Genomic DNA, 23102 nt, shown 5'->3' with positions numbered 1-23102 from the left:
CATCATCATCATCATCATCATCATCATCATCATCATCATCACCACCAGCAGCAGCAGCAGCAGTAGCAGCAACATTTATCATACATCATGTATCATCGTCATCATCTTAATTGTAATTGCCTCCGTCAAGACTTCTCTATATGTGGATAAACACTAGTGTTGGGAATCGGTTCCAATTTTAAAATCGATAATCGGTTCCACTCAAGTAACCGATTATCGATAGTACAATCGTTTTTTTTTTTTAAATACTAGATAAAATCTAAAGTGAAGTTTTATTCATGCACATTATTAAACTCTTAATCATTATATGCATATACGTTATGTCTATGATTGAAGTTATTAAGTGTTATATAAAAATATTTCATTTTTACTTGCTCATTGTGGCTTCCATCTGCCATTTTGTAACAGATAACATCTGAACACTTACTTATATTATTTTCATTTTTTTTCGATGATCGATTATAACCAAATACAATTGATTGTCGCCGATTTCAGGCCCAACCAATTCATTTTCGTTTATAATCGATTATCGGAACATTACTAATAAACACTAACGCATTCAGCATGATGCTGTTGTCGGTGACGTGCAAGAACCTTGGCCATGAATCTATAATCTTTCACTTTATTCAAATGACAAGTTTGTATGTATTAAATTTACACATGTAAAGCAATGTACAGTGTCCTGACTTAAATATGTCTTGTTAAAATAAATAATGTTTCATTTCGTCGTAAATTTTGTATGATTATTCTGTATTTTCAGTGTCAAAAAAGTACCTGCTCAGTTATTACTGAGCTTTATGAAAGAAATAATAACAACTGTTTTCAGTATGTCTATGAACAATTAGTTAGACGGGTTTCCTAAATGTTAGAAATACGGCTAGGGTCTACTTCAGGAAACAACAACCGTGCATATGTTGTACTGCTGTAAATACCAAAGCTATAAACATTCGTAAATCCAAGCTTAGAAATCATCGTTGATAAACTGTTTGCTCTGAAGAAAGTAAGTAAGCAAGTAAAATACTAGATGTAGGTTTTATTAGGTATATAGTTCACTACATTTTCTACCAAAACACACACCATCATAATTATATAAAATCTAGTATATATTAAGATCAAATCAATGTAATAATCAGCCAAATAATAAACGATAGAAAGCATCATCTTACTGCCAAACAGAGTAAAAAGTAATCAAACATGATTAAATGAGTTTAAGTTTCATTTTTTTTCATTTTAACGTTGATTTATGAAAATAGTAAAATGCCAATTCGTTCGATCAATGATCACACAGCTTGTGTGTAACTAAACACGGGATATGACCTTCTGAGATTTATGCATCTATCATTAAAGATTTTGTTTCAGTCCTTCCATTAAATAAGCACGTTCGTGATATGTCGGTATTTTTATATTAAACAACACATAGAATAAAAATGTTAAACTCTTAAGGACACAGCAATTGTATATATTGTCGGATTCACCGAACCCAAATATGAAGTATTAATCCAAATATCAATAAAATATCTTATTGTACAACAATTCATAATTTTTCAAATACATATCTATGCGAACAGCTACAGAAACAAGCTCAGTAGAAAAACGTTTAAACAAAAACCCGGTTTATTGGCACTAGGTAAACGCCAAAGACATATAACATAAAATCACAAACTAGAAACATGGACGAACAGCACAAAACTCCACAAGCAGCACAGTGCATACATACTATATAAAAATACTAGATATGTTTATCAAGCATTGTTAGGTACCGCTTTGGAACGGTCAGTAAAATGTAAATTTACTGGGGGTTTAAACCAGTTTATGTACACAAGCCTCACTTTTATCCCGACAATCCTTAATAGAGATAAAACGCAAAAGGTAAATCTTATCAAAGTATGCATTAACTTAAGGAAACTTAACAATAAAACAAATAATAATAAACTTATAGGTAAACCCCAAGTCCTTCTATGATTAGAGATCTACAATTCAGAGCACCAAATGCAAAAACTTTTCAAAGATAACCCGAAGTGATTGTTTGAAACTATGAACATCACACACACTGCCTTATTAAAAGGTTTTAAACTGTGTGATCGTAGAGTTTCATAATAAAAAGCATCATTGTACAAAAACTTGAAACAAATACAGAAAACATTATTAAAAATAAAAACGACATGCATTATCTTATCTTTTCTTCCAAATGATTTGAAAATGTAAAATATTTGAAGAAAATGAAGTCACATGCCAAAACACTCCGAGTCAGACATAAAAGGTTTTAAAGATAACATTAATTAGCAAATTAGCAAAATCTTCATAAAATCAAAGGACTGAGAATTTGTTATATAAGGATTCAACCCTATATTTTGTTTCAGAAATTCATCTTCAAAAACTAGAAGGCAAGTGCTCTTCAAAATATTGCCATTATATCCAAGGTTTAAATAAAGTCCAAGTAGTTAATTGAGTCTATCTGCCCAACAACCTCCTGGTAACATTTTAATTTTACGAATTTTCTTTAAAACATCGTCATAAAGATCGGGAATACGATTAGCAAACAGCGATTTAAGACTACTATTGTACTTTGAGATGAAAGATATAAGTATTGTAGGCTCAACTGGCAAAATATATATATCATTACATGTTCGCTCCTCGCTCCTATTTTGGCAGGCCCAATTCAATCGAAGAAAACAAATTGTGGCATTAAATGTAATGATTATTTACGTACAAAGAATATCATATGAACAATATAGCTAATGTTTATGACCTCAACATAAATGAAACACTACTTCGTTTATGTTATATATTTTCTTTATTTGTTATTACCGTGTTTAATAATCAATATAATACGTGTAATTAGAATTCTACAGAAAAACAAAAAGGTAGGACTGTGTGTCCTGATATAAACAATGTTTTGTGATGATTTCTAGTATAACCCGATGTTCATGGGATATTAACATTAGTATTGCATTCGTTACGTGTACGCACGAGTATGCTGTACTGCAGTGTTTCAGTTTTGGTGATTACATATAATAATACATATATATAAACATAACGTATCAAATGTCTTGATTATGTATATAGTTTTAAAATAGTATTCTGGCTATATAATCGATGCATGAAAAAACAGCCTGTAACATTCAGCATAGAAAACAATGATCGTAGATTTAAACGTAGGTTTTGGTAATTACATATGCTAATATATATAAAAACATATCGTATCAAATGTCTTGAGTATATATATAGTTTAAAAAAATAGTATTCTTGCTATATAATCGATGCATGAAAACACAGTCTGAAACATTCAGCATTAGGAAACAATGGTCGTAGATTTAACCACGAGTGTCAGTTGCATTACACATTGAGTGTCCATTGTAAATGCTGCAAAAATCAACAACAAAATAAAAATTTAAAATAACATTCAAGTGACATAAATGATAATGTATTACAATACGTACATTTCATAATGTTAGAGCGTACGCACACGATTAAGGCAAAACTAATTTATTGTTAATGTTATGCGATAACGTTGTTATACGTTATACATATAAAAACCGTGAATTCAAAACTGTTTTTTAGTGTTCTATTGCAATTAATGCTGTTGCAATCATGCATTTGGTAGCTTTTGTCCTCAAACTGGTAGTTCTGCATATAGATTCATTTTTATCGGAAACATACGTTGTAAATGTATTTCTTATTTAAATTGTGAATCATGTACGGAGTGAAGCAATATAAATTTAGTTACAGGACATCACTATCAATCAACAATTTACACACTTTTGTTCAATCTTGATAACACTGTTTAAAACACGTCTGGAGATATGAAAACAACAACAAAAATAGGTATTGCTATTCAAACTGAACGCCTCCTTTTTATCTGCCCTGGTTGCATGACCAAACCTTGCACTCCTATATTGATAGGTTCATCTTCTTGTCTAGGTTCTGTAAATTAAATAGGAAAAAAAGGTGAAACATGAATAACCAGTATCGTTTCTTTTATTGACGGCCTCACTGCGACTTTCAACGCCTACTATCACACGCTTTAGATGCCCGATCAATAGAAAAATTAGCTCTCTGTAAGACCATTAATTAAATTTGATGCCTGGTTAAGTACCATTTAAAATGGAATTGCTTGCTTATTTCTAATCTGTCCAATCAATGAATGACCAAAGGTACATCATACCTTTTTTGTACCATTGATGTCGGAATAAAACACATTTTTGACATCTTTGAAGGCCAGAAAATCTAGTTTGAACATTAATTTCCGTAACATTTTTTTTCAGGGCAATACCCTTCAAAGGATATCAAAATAATACGGAGTCACCAGTCTCCCGATATTGAAGTAGTTGTTGGTAGGATTTACTTAGCGATTGTACGTTGTTGTTTTTTTCCAAGGAGTTTATAAGCGGTATAAAGTTTCAACATTAAAAAAAAAATACACTGTAGAGGATCTGTATGCACTAATCATTTTTCAGAAACACTGAATCGACAGATAAAGCATTTTTGAAAACTGATAATTATGAGAAAGTGTTCATGCAAATGTGTACACATCATTTTTCGTTTGATTTGAACTTTCTATTAACGTCAATATTGATGTAAAACGCATTTTAACATCAGATTCCGGCTGATTTTACTAAATTAACTGTGCGTATAAATCGATTTACATTTGATCTTTGAACATAAATGAGCAAACTATAATAAATACGCAAACGATAATATTGATCTAAATACGAAGAGAATATTATGAAAGGACGTTTTTCTAGTGACTTGTACCACGTGTCGAATTCGTAGCGAACCAAAATAAACAACAACAGAAATAATAATGTCCACCTAATGTTGCTTGTTGCAGAATGCACTTTATTCAGCTCATTACGAATAACGTTAATTATTTTAGCAAAGTATACACATTGCTTATTCGAAAAGAACTATTAAATCTATCATCACAACAAATACAGCCATAAACAATTTGTTTTTAATAGTATAAACATGTGCCGTTTTCAATAGACGTGACGCGGCCATGTAAAAACATGGTCAAAGGAGATCGTTTGTAGTTTTCTTTTTGACGATTAGTATATGCAGAACATATTTCTTTTGTATTAGCGAGTTTCTCAAAATCATAATAAAAAACATTGATCTTCGAATCGGCAAAATTATAAATTGTATATATAAATCTTAAGTGTTCTCTGCTTAAGAATAATCCTAATATGTATTTGAATATCATGTTTCTTGATATATTTATGCTACTGGTAGTGTGTTCAGGATGAGGTAGATCTAAAGGTTTAGTTATGTATCTATAATTTGCTTGTTTTTTTAGCTATGCGAAAGCAATTCCTAAACTACACATGCTATTATCAAAATACTGAATCAGAAAACGACAGTAAAGTAATATTGATTTTTAAAAACGGCTTGCTGTATATTTACTGTTGGACATAGAAAAGGAAATTGTAATAATAAAATTTGAGATTTGTACACTTCTATAATTAATGAAATGGATCTTTATACAGTTAAAAACTATTTAAACGAAGCAGATTGATAAAAGATTTCAGTTAACATATTTTCCTAGCCAAATCCTGAACTTTTATAAGATAGCTCTATGACAAACGGAATTATATTGGCTAAAAATTACAGTTATTAACTAAATGGAAACCCTTTTTAAAATGATTATTGTCTTTAAATAAAGATAATCTCGTCTTAAAACTTCATGTATTAGTATGTGTTTTCATAATAATCAAGCGATGACTTCTTACCGTGACAAGTTTTCCCATTTTTGTTAGTATTGTTAATGAAAAAATACATGCTTTTCAATACTCATTTCCATGTTATCTTAACTTCCAATGAAGGTTTACTTAACATTCACATAATCTAAATTTGACAATTACCTAATACATATACAAACTAGTGAATATTGCTCCTCGAAACCACACACATACATTCACTCTACGGATATATCTCTCAATCCAAGTAACTGGCCTTGGAACTGTCAGTAAAACGTTAATTTACTCGGGGTTAAAACCAGTTTTTGTGCACAGCCAATTCCAACATTTGAATAAAGTAATAACGTTCATGGTTGAATGTCATCAACAATCCAGGCGTTTTGTAGGCATTTGCTTATGTAGTTTTGGCCATAATATCGTTTAAAATAGGACTTCTTCATTTTGTCATTCATATATAAAAACACAAGGTGTAATTGTCAAAAATCACAAGGTACCGCCTTTGAACGGTCAGTACAGTTACATTTTACTCTGTTGATGTTTGGTTTTAATGCGTGAAAACGTTGACGTACTTTGTCAAAGATATTCTAGTATATGGTGCTTCTCCAAACAAAACACAGATTCACCCTACCAAAACTTCTCTCATTCAAAACTGTTTTGTGCAAATTGAAAGGCCAATAAAACATACATATTCGAACAAGTGTAATCATTAACAAGTGACCTAATTGTATTTTACTTTTGTCATTGTTTATTTGTATGAAAGGTCACCGTTTCAGAAATATTTAGGTATATATTTGCAGGTATATTATATCTTGATTGAAGTTACTGCAAATATTCTGTGCGTACGTTAAACAAAATCGTGCAGATCTATTTTAAAACCCTAGACCTGCCGAACTTGGATTAAAAACATCAGTACGTGCGTTTTGGTCACACTTTATCACATCATCGTTATATGTTAGAAATAATCATCTTACTGTTTAGTCCTGGTGCTTGAGCCTTAGTTTCTGTAAACATAGGAAACACATGTATTTTGGAATAGAAGCATGGACACGTCAATCTTGGTGTTTTCATGAAAACATTGATAGCATTGGTTATAACAAAAAGTAGAAAACGCTTATTTCCGGTTAAAATATGTTTCAATTATCACTAGGAAATATTTTGTTATCTCTAAAGATTAGACAGCAACATACACGTTTTAAACAGTTGCCAAAAACACAGGTCGTAATTATATACAATAACTTGAAGGCCTTTTCAATAAATCGTGCCACAAGCACTGACCGTAGTTAATGAAACACACATGCGAGATTTAACCGATTATAAATGTGTGAAAAACGTGTTCAATATAATATAAACAAATACATAAGGTAGCAAAGACCAGTGGAATAGGGCGTTATAACGCGTAAAACTGTTGACTTCCTTTGTAAAGGATTAACATATAATGGTATTTAGTGCTAAGTGAAATGTCTTTGAGTACCATGTCTCTAAAATAAGATATTTTAATGTATCTACAATGTTTACCAATTATATTTGTCATGAAATCTTAGCGACGCGAAAGTAGTTTCTAGACGATACACCGTTCAAGCATGATACGGAATCAGAAAGAGACAGAATGGCGATACGGGTTTTTCAATACGGCGTGCTTTATTTTTAATGTTGGGTATAGAAATGAAATTCATAGGCATAATGCATTTGATATTAAGCTTGTAGAAAATATTGTAATACACACACTCGTTATACAGTTATGAAACGTTTTGGGCGAACTTTAATGAAATTAAATTGTAAAGCTGAAAGATAAATAAATGCTCATAAAAAACATTGAAATATCATATCCGATTTAAAGAGAATCCATGTTTTTTTATAATATAGTTCTTAGACAAACGGCATAACATTGCATAGAATAGTACAATTCCAAATCAAAGTGGAAAACAGTTTAGGCGAAGACGTTTAACTTAACATTAATGTCATTTTGTGTGAGTCTTTTACACAAAAATGTATGTTTTTTCTTTACGTTTGCATCAGCACACAAAAAAAAGCCTCTCATATTATCTTTCAATGAGGGTTACGTAACGTTCAATTAACTTAAAGTTGACATTAATCTAAAGAAAGAATGATAATCATATACAAACTCCTCAAAGACGGTGCACTTTAAAACCAAACGCACATTCACTCTATTCATAAAGCTCTGAATTAAGATAACTACAAATATTTAGTGCATACATTGTCGAAAATTGCACAGATTTAATTCGAAACCCTGGACAAAACAACCGAGGATAAAAAAGGTAAAATGGTAAAATCCATCTTAATCACACACTTAAATAAATATTATGAAGTAATATTCTCACCTTGTTGTCCTGTTGCCTGTGCATAGAAGGCGACCGTCTCCGTTTCTGAAATAAATGTTCTTTAAATAGAAACATTGTTTATTAACAGAATGAGAGCAATGGTAATTGCAGGAACGTGAACTCCCCTTATTTCCGGTTTATTCTTTTTGCAATTGTCATAAGAAAAGATTCCATTATCTCTAAAGACTAGACAACAACAGAAAACTTTAGATCATCTAGATGAACCAGTTGACTTTAAAGAGTTGCAACGAGCACAGGCTTTATTAAAATATATCATCTTGAATGAGTAGAAAATATATAAATATACTTTATTTATATACCACAAGCACTGATCGAAGTTAAAGAACAGCAAGTGCGTGACTAAGATCAATTAAGTCGAATATAAATTTATAAAACTTATTTTTTATGTAGTGAATGTTATATCTCTGATATAATGGTGTCAAATTAGTTACAAAAAAAACTCTACGTAGCAGGTAGATTATAATGCGTAAAATGTTGACTTACTTTGTTCAAGAATAAAATATAATAATATAATGTGCTCCACAAAAAGTTTTTTTTCATTTGTGAGAGTGTTTTGCAAACTGAAAGCCGGTTGAATTACACTTCGTTACACCAGTATTACATGTAATGACTTGATCAGTTTACCCTTTTGTTCTTGTTCATTTGCATTGATGGTCGCTGTTTCCGTTTCTGTAAACAAAATGTTAACAGTTGTTTTAAGTACTAGTTGTCCTAAGAAAGCATAACTTCAAGCATAAACAAAGCAATTTCGAATTTGTTTATTAAAAGCTTGATGGCAATGCTATCTGCAACATTGTTATCAACCTCTGTCATCGCTAAAAGGGAAATTCGTTTCAAAAAGATCCATTACATAATCAATTATCTCGACAGATAAGAGCGTAAATGATTTCACTGTTGACCACTTTAATGTTCAATTCCCTTAATTGGATCTGTAGATCAAATCCAGCGTAGAAGAGAGCATTTCTAAAATATGCGTCTCCTTAATACGATGGTGGGTGAAGTAATGTAAAACACACATAAATTAAATATACCGAAAAGGAAAAGCTTCTTTTCCAGCTGACTGTCTATTTCAACACAAGTCTGTAGGTTCCAACCAGTATAGTCATTCTCGCACGGCTCGCAAATCGTTCTGTTAACACATTCCATCATTGTTAGGAAGTCGGATCTGAAGAACATAAAAACCATAGTTTCCGTAACGAGATCAATCGGTGTTAACTCATTTTAAAAAAGAGCATTGGAATTATTATTTTATAGCTAAACAGGATCATGCATTAGTCAGTGCGTAGTAGGAAACCATCATACGCATACTTCCAGTAATATAATGGACGCTGGAACGTGTTGCATTAGTAAGTTCGACATGAAATTAAGTTGTCCTTGTTGACACAGAATAAAAGACAAAATTGAGGGCAAAGCCCGTGTGTAAAATAGACGTAACGGATGATTATTCTGTGCAATCCTTAAGCAAATGATGCTCTAAATTGGAAGGGCCTTTAGAATATAAACAGGCCTTTATTTTAGTATGAATGTGATAAATGCGTTCGTTCACATTTTGACTCTGGTGTTTCTTGTACTGATTACAGAATAATATATAGTGGTCTTACACAATTATCATTGAATATACCTATTAGTTTGATGATGGCATTACGTTCTTTTGTTTCATACTCCTTAACGCTATGGGGGAAAAGTACCACACGTGAAGTAGGCATTAAACACAATGAGAATATAAAAAGATACATTTTTATCAGAAAAAAGTAATTGATCGTCAACACTGTTTACGATAAAGAGAATAGTCCTATGTATGTGTGAAAACAATGATAATAGATGGGGAAATTTAAACTTTGATTCACTGTCATGTGAAGGAACAAGGAAAGTGAAATTTTATAACATATATCCAAATATTGATGGGACAGGCTTTTTACAGTATTATGAGGACTCAATATTTTTACATCATAATAATCAGAGACAGTAGTTTTTTCTCCTTTAAACAGAAAATCGTAAGCATGTTTTTCATCTAGAACAAAATTTAAACCTGAACGTTCCTTGATCTTGTCTTATGGACTAGGTAATGGCAAAATCGGACATTGGTAACTGTATCATTAAACTTACTTAAGTCGATGTTTTTCGATGACTTCGAACATCGTTTTGATTAAAACGGAACCAGTTGTTTCAAACATGGTCGACGTGTAGCCCTCGACAGCTGCGTATACAACTATGATGTTTCTCATTTGCAGTAGTTTATTCGAAACGCTCTTGAATGATACAAGCGATAAAAAATAATATAATTGCTTTCTAGCTCATTTAACGAACGTATAACGTGTGTAGTCAACATTTACAAACAATATTATCTAGTTTCCTTAAGAAACTAATTTTACAAGAGCTTTAATACTGATTCATTTGTATGTCAGAGACATGTTTTATAGGTAAGCACTTATTATTTATATAACAAAATGATCATGAACTATTCCTACCTCTTCGTCGGTTATATATGATTGCCGTATTCCAATAATTTACTTAGTGACATACTTTGAGAAGTACGTTCGCCAAAATAAGAGTTCGAAACGCCGTTTAGCGTCTTTTAGATTATACATAAAAATGCTCTGAGGATGATATCAGATCTAGAAAATGAATAATACTGAGCCGATATAAAATGTTTTCTATATTAGTTATAATTGTGAAAGAACAATGTTATCTACAGGTTCAAGTGTGGTTTGTTGAAAAATATGTCTAAACGACCTGATGTTTCCAAAGAAAAGGATCCGTTTAAACAAATTTCATTGAGGTAAAAACAAAAACGATCAGTAGTTATTTCGTTAACAAAATATTGACAATAGAACGACGCACACCGAACAGTTGCAATAGCTTATTATAAGCACGTTTTACTCGGTTTTACTTACAATGGAAAAAAAACTTAATACTTGATGAACATGATGTCAGTACATAACTTGTTTCTTAACAATGAACATGATATTAGTATTGTTGATAAGATATAGTTGAAACGTTAGCTTGATCATACGTAAAGAAAATGTGCTTACCAAACTTTTTCCAAAATAACCTTTGTTTTCAATCCTACAGCAATCAAAAACGAGTACAACTGGAAGGTTCTTCTCCAATGCACGCACTATCTTTATCAAATCAATGAACTTTACTTTGTTATCTGTTTGCGATGTGAAAAGCCCTTCGGAATCGCCATGCGACGAAAATACAAACATATGGCACCCAGTATCCTCTTTTTTTGTCAACTGAAATTTGAAAGCCTCTTTCGCTTTTCGGTCATTATCCAGTGGGTATGAAGTGTAAACAAATTCATTGCTCATTTCATGAACATGTGCTGAAATTTTCAAAATTGAAAGTTAGAAATTAGTATGAATATATATATATATATATATATATATATATATACATATATGCATTAATAGAACATTTGTACGACCAAGTTATTGTACGCAGTATCATTTAAATTTCAATATGTGGTCGGATTAAAAAACGAAATATTGATGTTTATTAAACAAGAAACATTTTTTATCATGCTGAACAAAATTGAGTGTGCTGAATTATTTGCCCAGTCTATTCACACAACTGCACAACTGTGTTTCTTACCGTATACATATGTTATGTACATATTCTCTAATTAGTTCATTGTCTCATATGGAAGTGTCACAAAACTTGATAATGATAAAAAGGTATACATTATAATTGCAAACTATATTGTAGTGTACGATATGAGAATATGTACATACGGTTACGACAATTAGAGCAAACGGGTGGATGCTATAGTGATATTACATTAATAAAAATAATTGCAATTTAATTGAACACACACAGTTATCGTCTATCTCGGTTTGTTAGTCTTTAGCATTATACTTATTGTCTTAAAATATTGTTGTTGTTGTTTGTTTTTCAATTTTAAGATTCATTTTTACTACGTAAATATTTCGCTATAGAAGCTTTCAAAATTTAAAGTTGCATATTTTAAGATAAACAAAATAGATGGAGTTTTAAAACATGGAAATATCTTGTTATTTAAGATACAAAAAAGGAACAAACGGAATGACCTTTAGGTGTAAGTATAATCGTGTGTTAGATTTATAAATTATTTTGCAGTTGTTTCATATAAAGATATAATTGAATCGTAAACTGGGTAACATAGTGTTAACGTCCTGTTGTCAAAATTGTATTGAATGAGGTGTTTGTCAGCAAACTATAAAAAGCAACTGTATTACGATAAAAAGGTCACAGCATACATTTATGAAACAAACACAATTGATATGTCAATGTTTCACACAGGCAAGTGGACAGAGCAAAACTTAACTATAACGGAACGGTGGATTTTTTTCCTAAACGATGGCGTATTGTCTTTATTCGCCAGTGGGTGTTGTGTGTACACGTGCATTAAAAAAGTAGAGCGAGCATGCGAATATTTGCCAAGAGGAGGGGCAATCTGTTTTGCATCAGGAAACACGATATGGCAGCAATCAAAATCCAAATAAAGCATACGGAAACTCGAATACCGCCTGGATTCAGAGACTTATAAACATGTTCATGCACTAACATTAGCTCAGTTACTCCGTCTGTAATTCGAATTCGTAATGCTCTCCCTCTCAAGATCCAAACAGCAGACACGATTTTGTACACATTAAAGTGCATTCGCATATAATATCTTTGTCCTCGAATCAAGTGCAAAGCAGTTCATTACCTGCATTTTTCTGGCTCCTTCAAATGGATGAAAGCCGAGACAGCCTTAAGTTCAGGTATTTCATTAAATCTGTATTAGCCGATAAGAAGTACCTTAATTAAGACAAAAAATATGTCAATAGCTTGACGAAAGTAAGCACAGGTTTATAATACCTCCACTCCTGCAAACTGATCAAGAAACGGTTAACACTAAATTTGCAATGTACCTAAAGTGTCAATATTATGAACGCATATGATGGCATGCCTTTCCCCGATCTACTTGCAAGTGATTTAATGGCCAATATGCTCCAATATAAATTCAATTAAACAATTTAAAATTTCAGAAATAAATACAAAGTAGAAATTCATTGTGGTATAAAATTGTTAAAAGCGTAAAAATGTATCCAACGAAGGATAACTTTATACAAGAAAAATGCCAACCTCACATCGGTCTCGTTTAAAATCTACAAAAAAGTCAAAATAATCGCAAAGAAGAATGGGATTGAATGTGAACCAACTGCAGCTGCTGCATATGCCAACTCTAAAGACTATGAAGTCAAACTGTATCCTTGTGGGGTTGTTGTGATCATACCAATGCAATGGCTTGCAGCAAGTCTTGTCAGAAAGTTACTTTCCGTCACTTGGGTTGTTAGAAATCAAGTCCCTCTGAGCAAAAAGTGTTCTAAGAGTGCACTATTTGACCAGAGATGACACTGGGAATATGCATATTAAAAAAAATCGTACTTATTATTATTAAGGTTTGACACAGTAATAATCACCATTGTGAATCATACTTTATTATAAATGCTTGGCAATATGTAAGTATCAAAGTTGTTGTTTTTCAACAACTACTTATAAAGCCATGCATTTGCCAATTGACTTTTAAAGTGAGCAAAACGTTTAAACATAAACGCGGTTTAATGGCACTGGGTAAACGCCAATGACATAGAACACAAAAGCAAACACGTGCAACCGTCCATAACTGATAGAAAAAAAAATAAACAAATGATCATATAATTGGAGAATCAAACAAATTGTTTTATTTAATATGCCTCATCATTTTTATGTGGTTTCGAAGACTTTTTGCTGTCTTCTCTACTTCTACGACATCATTTTAGAGCGGAATCTTGAATTCTTAAAATTATACCAATTATAGTAAAATAATTGTTTAACGTGAAACCTTTATCTTCCATTACATCAACATTAGCATATTACATGTCCAGTAGCAAACAACATTGTGTTATTTCAACATCAGACATAGATAGAGTATAAAGACTGTAAATAAATGTAACAGCACCATGTGTCGCTTTATCTTAAATCACTTGGCTTTTGGTGATCCTTTGTAGCTAGAAAATGTTCGGGAATTGACAACAAGAGAAAATTTGTTTTTTAATTGTGTACAATCAATAGCAGTTCTTGTTCGAGTTGATTTAAACGTAATGACATCTGTTTGTCAATCTCATCTATAAAAAGCTATATAGGTACTGAACCAAGCATTAAGTAGAGCAAATTATCCCATGTTGTAATATGCCTGCTAACAAGTGAAAAACAGCAATTAAGTCTGTCATTTAAGATTTTGCGTAAGAGTTTCGCTTTTAAACGACATAAAAACATAGACGTTTTGTCAATTTACAGCAAATTTCGTTTACCTGCAGCTGTACCTTTAGTGTCACTTTTTCTGTAACAGACAGACTGTATTGTCTGAGCTGTGAGTTGTACTATATAAAATATGTTGCAATTGCAAAGTATGATAAAAATAATGTGAAAAATAATAATAATGAAATTTATTGTTGAAACCTATTGATGTCAATTCTTTCAAGTTGCTGAATAAGATTTTCATTTTCAACTTTCTGGTCAGCCAGCTATTCGTGCTGTTCAACTCTACTATTGTCTTGTATTTGTTGCGCTGTGATCTAAGCAATTGAATTTGATGTTATTAGAAATAAACTGTCGTCACCAGTTGGCTCTTGAGCACTGCAAAAAACAATAAATATATAAAGTGTGTTTACTTCAAACATTACAATTTATAGTACCGCATTTTAATGTGTTTTATATGCTTATAAAATAGTATACTTCCACTTGTTTTATTTTACTGGTTGACATACATATTATCTTTTAAGATCTTCCTCTCAAATGCTCGCCTCGAATCAAACACAGACGGTACAGAAGGGAACCCGAGATACTTCCGTACTGGTGTCCCCGCCCGATAACATTCTTGCTTGAATTGTTCTGAACAAACAACTGTTATCTTGTTGATCTTAAACAGTACCATATACCTTGTCATCAATGCTTTTATTATAACTACGGTTTTGCTAAGAGCATGCACCGACCTACATAATTATATTGATCAGCACATTTTATGTTACCTTTTGATTTTTTATTACTTAAATCTAATTTGACCATTTTAGCTCTCATTAGTATTACAAGAAAATCGCTGCACCCAACCGTTCGTAAAATCGTTGTAACAGTATGACTCATGTTTTAATATTTAATGACAAAATGAAATGAAACAAAGCAGAAGCCCACACTTTTTAAAATGACATGCTTTTAAACCCGGTGTCCTCTTTATTGTACTATTGGTCTACATATAGTGTGTTGATAGTATGAATACGAAATCATGTTCGAAAATATGTGTTGTCTAATTGGATGGTAGTCAATTTTCTAGAGTTAATTATTTTTTTAGTAAATCAGCAGTGAGTCGTTATTGATTTGTATCAGGTGTATCAGTAAATTGAAGCAGAGGCTGGGCTTGAAGATGAAGCATAATTGTAAATATTAAGCAGCTTAATGTTGCTGATAATATTTTATCAAAATGAAATAGTCGCCCGGCATGCGAAAAATGCATATTCACGAAATGTATTCAAAATATTTATATTACTAAACACAATGTATATATAATTTTTAAGTGAGTGGAGAGGCTCATGTCTACATTAAAACGGGATCGGGATATTCTGCACTAACATCGGTAATTGAACATCGACGTTATTGCAAGTCTCGCGCTGGTGCACGCCGTTTTCTGCATATGCTTCAGTATATAACATTAGTGTACTTTTTCAATTCTTATTCAAGCAAGACCATTCTTTGGATGAAAATAGGATTTCGGTACGCACATGACATAAGGAATGCAAAATGTATTCCAACGTTTACAGAAACTCCCTACTGAGTTTTACCTCTGTCCTTTTCAATTCCGTGCAAATCATCTGCATCTGCATCGTCAAAATGCTTGCTTCCGAAGAAACAACATCTAATGATCCCTACAATGTGACCGCAATTATAAGCTAAATTACATATATACAAATATCATACCGTCGATTTAGCAGTCGGCACTAATAGTTGAGGGCTGGTGAAGCTCCAAAACATTGCTACACTTGATAGGAATCAAATATTATTGATGGAAGTATTGACAAATTGAGAAGAAAACAATGTTCAAGTTAAAGTCACTTTTTCCTAGCTCATTAAGTGACAAAGTAACACCCTTTATATTCATAATAAACAATTATTGTAAGAGGATCCATATAGAGGTATAAAATATGTATTGGCGTGGAGATCTTTTTCTCGGTAAAAGACACAGCGACCTATCAAACTTCGAAACAACTCACCGTAAGCATCGTGTATATAACGTTGGAAGACACAATACTCATTCACAAGTTTTTTTACCCCAGTTCTTTTAAGATAATGTTCCAACGACCTTAAACTTAAATTCACCTTCTTACCAAAAAACAATCAAAATCATGAAATGTCCATATTCGATGTGGTCAACAAGTGGGAACTTATTTAAAGCGTGTGACGTCGACGACGACAATGCAGATTACATCGACGACGCCTTACTACCACAATGGTCCAGGGGTAACTGCCAAGCTTAACAGGCAATCCTTATTCAAATGGTGACTTCATTGTATAGAAAACGGATTCATTCTTGGTAAAACATAAATTAAATATTACATAATGAACAATACGACGAGCTTTGGAGAAACTCGACGCATGAGTGAGATACTGTAATATTTCATAATGCCTCTAAATATGTTATCTTCAAATTGTAAAAACCATGAAAATGAGATGTGTACAGTTTATTGAAATATATGTAATAATTCATAAATGTATTATAATTGTGCTCAAGCATTTATAAAAAGAAAAAGAGACCTACTTACCATTTATGTCGAAATATGACCTGAAACCACGAGTTGTTAAACTAAATGACAGGCAAAATACATGAACTACAACAACATCCTTTTAAAGGTATCAAATATATCAAATATAACAAATATAGTTATGACGTCTTGTATTGGAAATACTTGACAGGGACAATAAAAACTCATTGATCAGATATATAAGAAATACACTGAAGAACATTTCAAACTATCTAACTTATCCTTTGAAACACTGTTAATTATTCTGAATATCTATGACTGCGAAAGGGCGATACAGTATGTATTTTTGGAACTTTTCGAATAACTTTGCAATATAACATTACACATAAATTGATAAGTTCGTACATGTTTAACTAGCATATATAGATAGAAGGATTATTTTATTTCCCTAACATTGAAGAGAAGGACTTATATTCAACATTATAGACAGTAAATACACATTGATGAATACAAACTATATCATTCAGCCAGTTTAACAAACCGAGAATACGAAACTATTAGTAAATAATCATACAATTAACACACTGAATACACAAATACCATTATAAATTCTTCAAGAGTCTCAAACAGAAAAATAATTGTTAGACCAGATTACAGCAGACAGCTTTATATTATTCACAAACAACAACAACATCAAAAAATGACAGACAGCGCGCTCGACTACACCGCTGTGACTTACATGTAAATACAATAATGATGCATGTGCCTGTCAAAAGCAATACAAATGAAATTAAAAAGTAAACAGTGACCATAACTCTTTGAGGCCCTAATCACAATCTCATGAAAGGTATCTATAAAATATTTATATATACCAAGTAATATGTCTACCTTTACTTTAGTTATTCAATACCAACCATTTTCCTATTAATAGTAGATTTGACCTTGACCTTGATGCTATGGGCCTCAAACGCAATCCCATGAAAGGTCTGCAATACATCTTCCTTTATAACACGTTTGGTCACTATAAATCTGGTTAAGAAGTTGAAAATGTGCTTGTCAAAATAAATCAAAAGATAAAATGTCAATCAAGGGACAAAACTTGTATTTAGGGTTTAAATGGAGTACTTTATATATTTTAAGATGGTCGTAAGTCAATCAGGGGCCATAACTTGTATAAAGGATAATATAGAAGTATTTATCCTCATTGTGTGATTGTCCTGAATAACTGCGTGAAATATTAAGTCAATTGAATGAAGGGTATAGAAGTTGTTAATAAACATCCCAACCTGCCCTTAAACTTTAACATAACCTAAAACTTAAACCTTAGTTTTTAAGCCAATCAAGAGCCAGAACTTTATTTAGGATCATATGGAGTTATGTAACCTCAGTGTGTGATAACCATAAACAACTGTGTGAAGTATCAAGTCAATTGAATAAAGGGTATAGAAGTTATTAATAAATATCCCAACCTGCCCTAAAATTTAAGTTCCATAGTCAATCAGGGGCTATAATTTGTATAAAGGATAATATGGTGTTATCTCACTTCATTATGTGATGGATCTGAACAACTGTGTGAAGTATTATGTGAATTGAATGAAGAGTATTGAACTTATAATTGAAAATCCAAATTTGCACTAAAACTTTAACCGGACGTCGACGCAGACGCCGACGCAAAGGCCGACAATTGGGGCGAGGAGTATAGCCCTCCTTATTCTTCGAAAAGTCGAGCTGACAAGTGCAAGTTTTCGCAACATTTGAAGTACATCGATCGTTCTTATTATTAATTACTTTTGCAGCCGTTATAATTTTCTGTACTGATATCAAACAAGTGAGCACATTTGACAGAACAAGTCATTATCATAATCACCTTATATTTCTCGAGGCCACATGGTCGTTTATCGTATCCCAAAGAAATTGACAATATTTGTTTTTCTTTTTCGAAACAAAACAGAAGAAGATGAACACACATATTATCAGTCAACAATTGACAGTAGTTTCATACCTGGTTATATTAGCGTGATATAAACAGTCCTAGTTCATTCAAGATTAATTACCAAACAAAACAAAGCCTTGGTGTTGTTTTTGAAATGTCCCATAGTGGCAACTATTACACATATAACATTTATAACAGCTTGGTTTTCGATAGTTCTTTCACTGTAGCTCATGCGTTTAACGTTACGATTCAATGATCTGTTCCATGCGTACTTTGATTGAAACATTCTAGAATCAATCTACTTAATACGGAATTAAACGCTAGGTTTGTTTATCATAGTGTATATATCATTTTAACCTGTTGAAACACTTATGGCAACAATACATATAACATATCATTAATTAACACTTTCAGAAATGTGGATTTATATTTCACGCCAAAACAATACCAAAAAAATAAAAGATAAACAGAACAGAACCTCGTTTCCGCAAAACACCCTACGCTCGGGTCGGAATGAACCTATCTTACACTCTCGGCCATGGAAGATACTTATAATCTGAGGTGGGAGAAAGGTTCATTCCGACCCGAACGTAGCGAGGGTCGGGATAAACCTATCTTCCACGAGCGGCTATGGTAGATACTTTTTTTCCCACCTCAGTTTAACAAATTTAAGTAAAAATGTATTTTTTGCTGGAACTCTTTTGTGCTTAGTGAAAATAATTGCGTATGGCTATGCGATAATTCGTGGTTGTCATGGATATGCGCAAAGTGATTTAGATTATGTTAATAGTCAAATACATCTTAACATAAGGATAGTGAAGCATTTATTCTTGAAAGGTTCGTGGAAACTGTTTAATGGTGACATTTGAAGCGAGGAATAATTAATTAGCGTTCTAAATATTGCCACAAGACAAGGTTTCCATGATGCTACAGACGACAGCCTTCAACAAGGGAGGTAATAACAATGTGGTGACCATTAAAAAGGAGTTCCATACTAGCATTTTATCTTCGCCCGTGGGCAACATAAGCATTGCTAGCATGGTTGGATCTACCTATCTGAGGTGGAAGAAAAATGTTTTCTCTCTGAACAATCGACATTGTCCCATAAACCCTGACCTCACAATAGATTTATAAATAGGCATAATTGTATGGTCAAATTATTATAATAGTTAAAACAATGAGTAAGTTAAGATTACTCATTATTTCATATAAGAGGTGCATAGTTTTACTGTTTGTTCTGCTAGTTTCAGTTATACAGACTAACGTTGATACACTTCAGCAACAGTAAGTACTTACATATTATTTGTTTCTATCGACTCCAATTCATCTGAAAAGTAAATATGTTAGAAATTATGTATATTTTCGATAAACAAATTTACAGGTTTGAGAAATGGCTGGTATTGTACTCGATATTTTAGACAGTGAGGGACTGTGGAAGGTTAACAACAAGAATAAGCAATGGACACACTTGTTGGAATACTTTGCTCATTTAATGAAATAGCACTCATCACTTTTCATCAATGTTTCACCTGTTTTTGATTAATTTCTTGAGTTATTTGAACAAAGATCCATTTTTATTTGTCCAGCAAATCAATACACATGCATATATCACAGACACCATACGTTTTCTTTAATACTGTTCCACAATGCAAAATTGGATGCGTAAGACTAACATTTTCGTATGTGACAATTGAATTCCTATAGGTACAATTATTGAAAACTCCAAAATATGTATTCTGTATTTAATGTGTATACTTTCTTGTGTGGGTGTGTGTGCATGTGTTTGTGTGTGTTTGTTTTTGTTTTACATTGTTATGTTGCTGTCGTTTTTAAATAATGGAGTTAATAAGAAGAACACTACAGCAATATCGATAATTTTCAAAATATGCGGTATATTACTTATCCATCCCTTTGGAGGGATAGAAACCTGCACGGTCATGTTTGTCTATATGTTTGAAGCTTCGAATCTGAACACATTTATCCTAATTTTTGCTGATTTATATACATTCATAATATCTAGACTGGCGCCACCGGCAATGAAAATGTATAAAATAATATCTAATTCGAATTTATTTATCTGTCGCGGTTATCACATTTAAGCATATCTATATATTTCAAATATTCCAATTTTATTTGGTCCAGAATGTTAACCAATAAATTTTCTTTTCCAATATCCATTGGTATGGTATATTGTGATTCCTTTTTACACATATGTATTTTGCTTTCAGAGATTCTTGTACCGATGTAAATTTAAACAAATAATATTAACAGTACATTTAATTATAAATATGTTCCATTCTAATATTACATCTAAATTGTTTCCAACACAAGTTCTTAAATGTTTTCTTTCGTGTGAGAACTTTAGACTTATCGGACATATTTTAAGGCATATATCTATATTGCTTTATGTTCTTGTTGTTTTTTCTTCAGTTGTTGATGTTCATGTTTATACTATATAATGATAAAGAGTAATGTTTATATGTTCATGATTTATTATAAAAAAACATGTAAGTGATTCATTCCTGACATGAACGTATATAATGGAATTTCAATCTTCTCATTTCATTCCACTTTTATCATTTGCCTTTTATTTACATTAATGCTATATTTAGTAAGTTGTTAGAGGTTAATCACTCAAAATGTATGTCAAAATGTATGTTTGTTATACATGTGTATGTATTGATTTTAAATAAAAGTGTCATTTCAAATTCAAATGATAGCAACTAGGGCAAAGTAAACTCCAAATGACGTTCAATGAGATTTGATAATTCAGCGAAAAACAACCTTTACCATGTAAATATTGCAGCTTGCTATTATCAACATTTATGAATATTTCAGATATAACTGAAACAAATACAAAACAACCATAATTTATTTGTTATTAAGTTTTCTAATGCTCAAACAGTCTCCTTTAAGCCAAATATCATGGAACTTATGATTTCGAAGGGCCATCGAAAGTCTATAGGTATATCAATATGTTAACTAAGACATTGTTATAACTAAAGGCAACATAAGTAAACTATGTTATACGAACATAAACCGTTCACGCTATTCGCTTCTAACAAATCTATGTCAAGTTAAAGTTATATTATATGCTGGTTTAAAATGAACGTCACTAATTTAAATATGATAAAAATGTTTTAACATTATAGCATGATAATTCTTTCTTTAAAAAGGGCAATACCAAAATATCTACCTATAAATATATCTGCATAACATACGTTACAACATAAATATACTTCGAACAAATATATTAAGAAAACAGTATTTTTTTCCATTTTAGTAACATACAAAATTGACCTTCACCAACGGTGCATGACTTTTAATGAAGAATAACATCAAATGAATACAAATCTCTCAGGCACCCGATGGTTTATTTGTGTAGGGAATATGGTCCCTTAAGGACCAAATAAAGTCCTAGAAGCTTCGATGGTTGAATTTAGTAAGGAATAGGGTTCCTTTATCGACGAAACTGGTCAAACTAACGCAAGTGCAGGTTACCTATCTATTTCATACACATGTGACGAAGTTTGGCAAGAATGCATCGCTCTGATTGGGCGCTGCTGAATCACCGCACGTAGTGATCTTACTGCGATCTACTTTAATGCTAAATATAGCAGGACACATGTTCTGTTCAATGCCGACTTGTTTCTTTTGTTGTTTTACGTATACTTTAAATGAAAGATATTATTTTCTAGAACTATCATTTGAAAAATGCTGGATTTTGCATTTGATAACAAAAGAATACGCATTCAACTAATAACAAAAACAGATTAAAACTGACGCGGTTTTTACTACGGTTCGTCTGCAACACAATTAAAACAAACATGGCTGATGATTCTGAGTTTGGTGATTTCTTTCTAGAACAATTGTATGATCCATTATCGGATTCTGACAATGAATATTTTTCTACGATAGAATTTGGCGATAAAATTGTCTACATTAAAAACATGAAATGATTGGAGACTGTCAAATTGTTATGTATTTTCGCGAATTCGAACAACATCTGAATGTCGACAATTTGAGAAGAATATCTCATCACAATTCTTCAATATCTTCGTAAAATATGAAAGACAACAAAACAAAAATTTAATGTTAATTTTTTTTTGAACTGGAAGTAATCTATTAAATCACCATGAACCCTTTTTATACCCACTCACATAGGTCATGTAAAACAGGAGTCAAAATGTATCGAAAATTCTCTTAATTAAAATGAATATTTTACAACAAAAATCATTATTACCTCCACATTTTTTTAAAAACCACCATATGATTAAAACAAATATTTGATTATTTATTTCTTTTGCAAATTACTTATGGACTATTTATTTTGCGGAGGATAAAAAGAACGCCC

General features: G+C 31.8%; 1 protein-coding gene across 4 annotated transcripts in view; it reads right to left on the bottom strand.

Annotated features, from left to right (window-relative positions):
• Positions 1-1018: 1018 nt before the first annotated feature.
• Positions 1019-23102, bottom strand: part of LOC128222935 (uncharacterized) — a 43428-nt gene continuing 21344 nt past the window's right edge. For 3 of the 4 annotated variants that reach the window (XM_052932119.1, XM_052932120.1, XM_052932123.1), the window contains 10 exons: positions 20045-20075; positions 16876-16895; positions 15898-15981; positions 11089-11384; positions 10163-10305; positions 9088-9221; positions 8681-8725; positions 8036-8080; positions 6668-6697; positions 1019-3924 (listed from right to left, as the gene is read on the bottom strand). In XM_052932119.1, the coding sequence (XP_052788079.1) occupies positions 3836-3924; positions 6668-6697; positions 8036-8080; positions 8681-8725; positions 9088-9221; positions 10163-10305; positions 11089-11384; positions 15898-15981; positions 16876-16895; positions 20045-20075 (917 nt within the window). In that variant the 3' untranslated portion in view covers positions 1019-3835. The remainder of the gene's footprint in view (positions 3925-6667; positions 6698-8035; positions 8081-8680; positions 8726-9087; positions 9222-10162; positions 10306-11088; positions 11385-15897; positions 15982-16875; positions 16896-20044; positions 20076-23102) is intronic. The other variant, XM_052932122.1, reaches the window with a different exon arrangement.

Source organism: Mya arenaria, chromosome 17 (genome assembly GCF_026914265.1).
Source record: "Mya arenaria isolate MELC-2E11 chromosome 17, ASM2691426v1".
Taxonomy (NCBI): Eukaryota; Metazoa; Mollusca; class Bivalvia; order Myida; family Myidae; genus Mya; species Mya arenaria.
The sequence above is the reverse complement of the archived record's forward strand: the minus strand, read 5'-3'. Positions and strand labels throughout refer to the sequence as shown.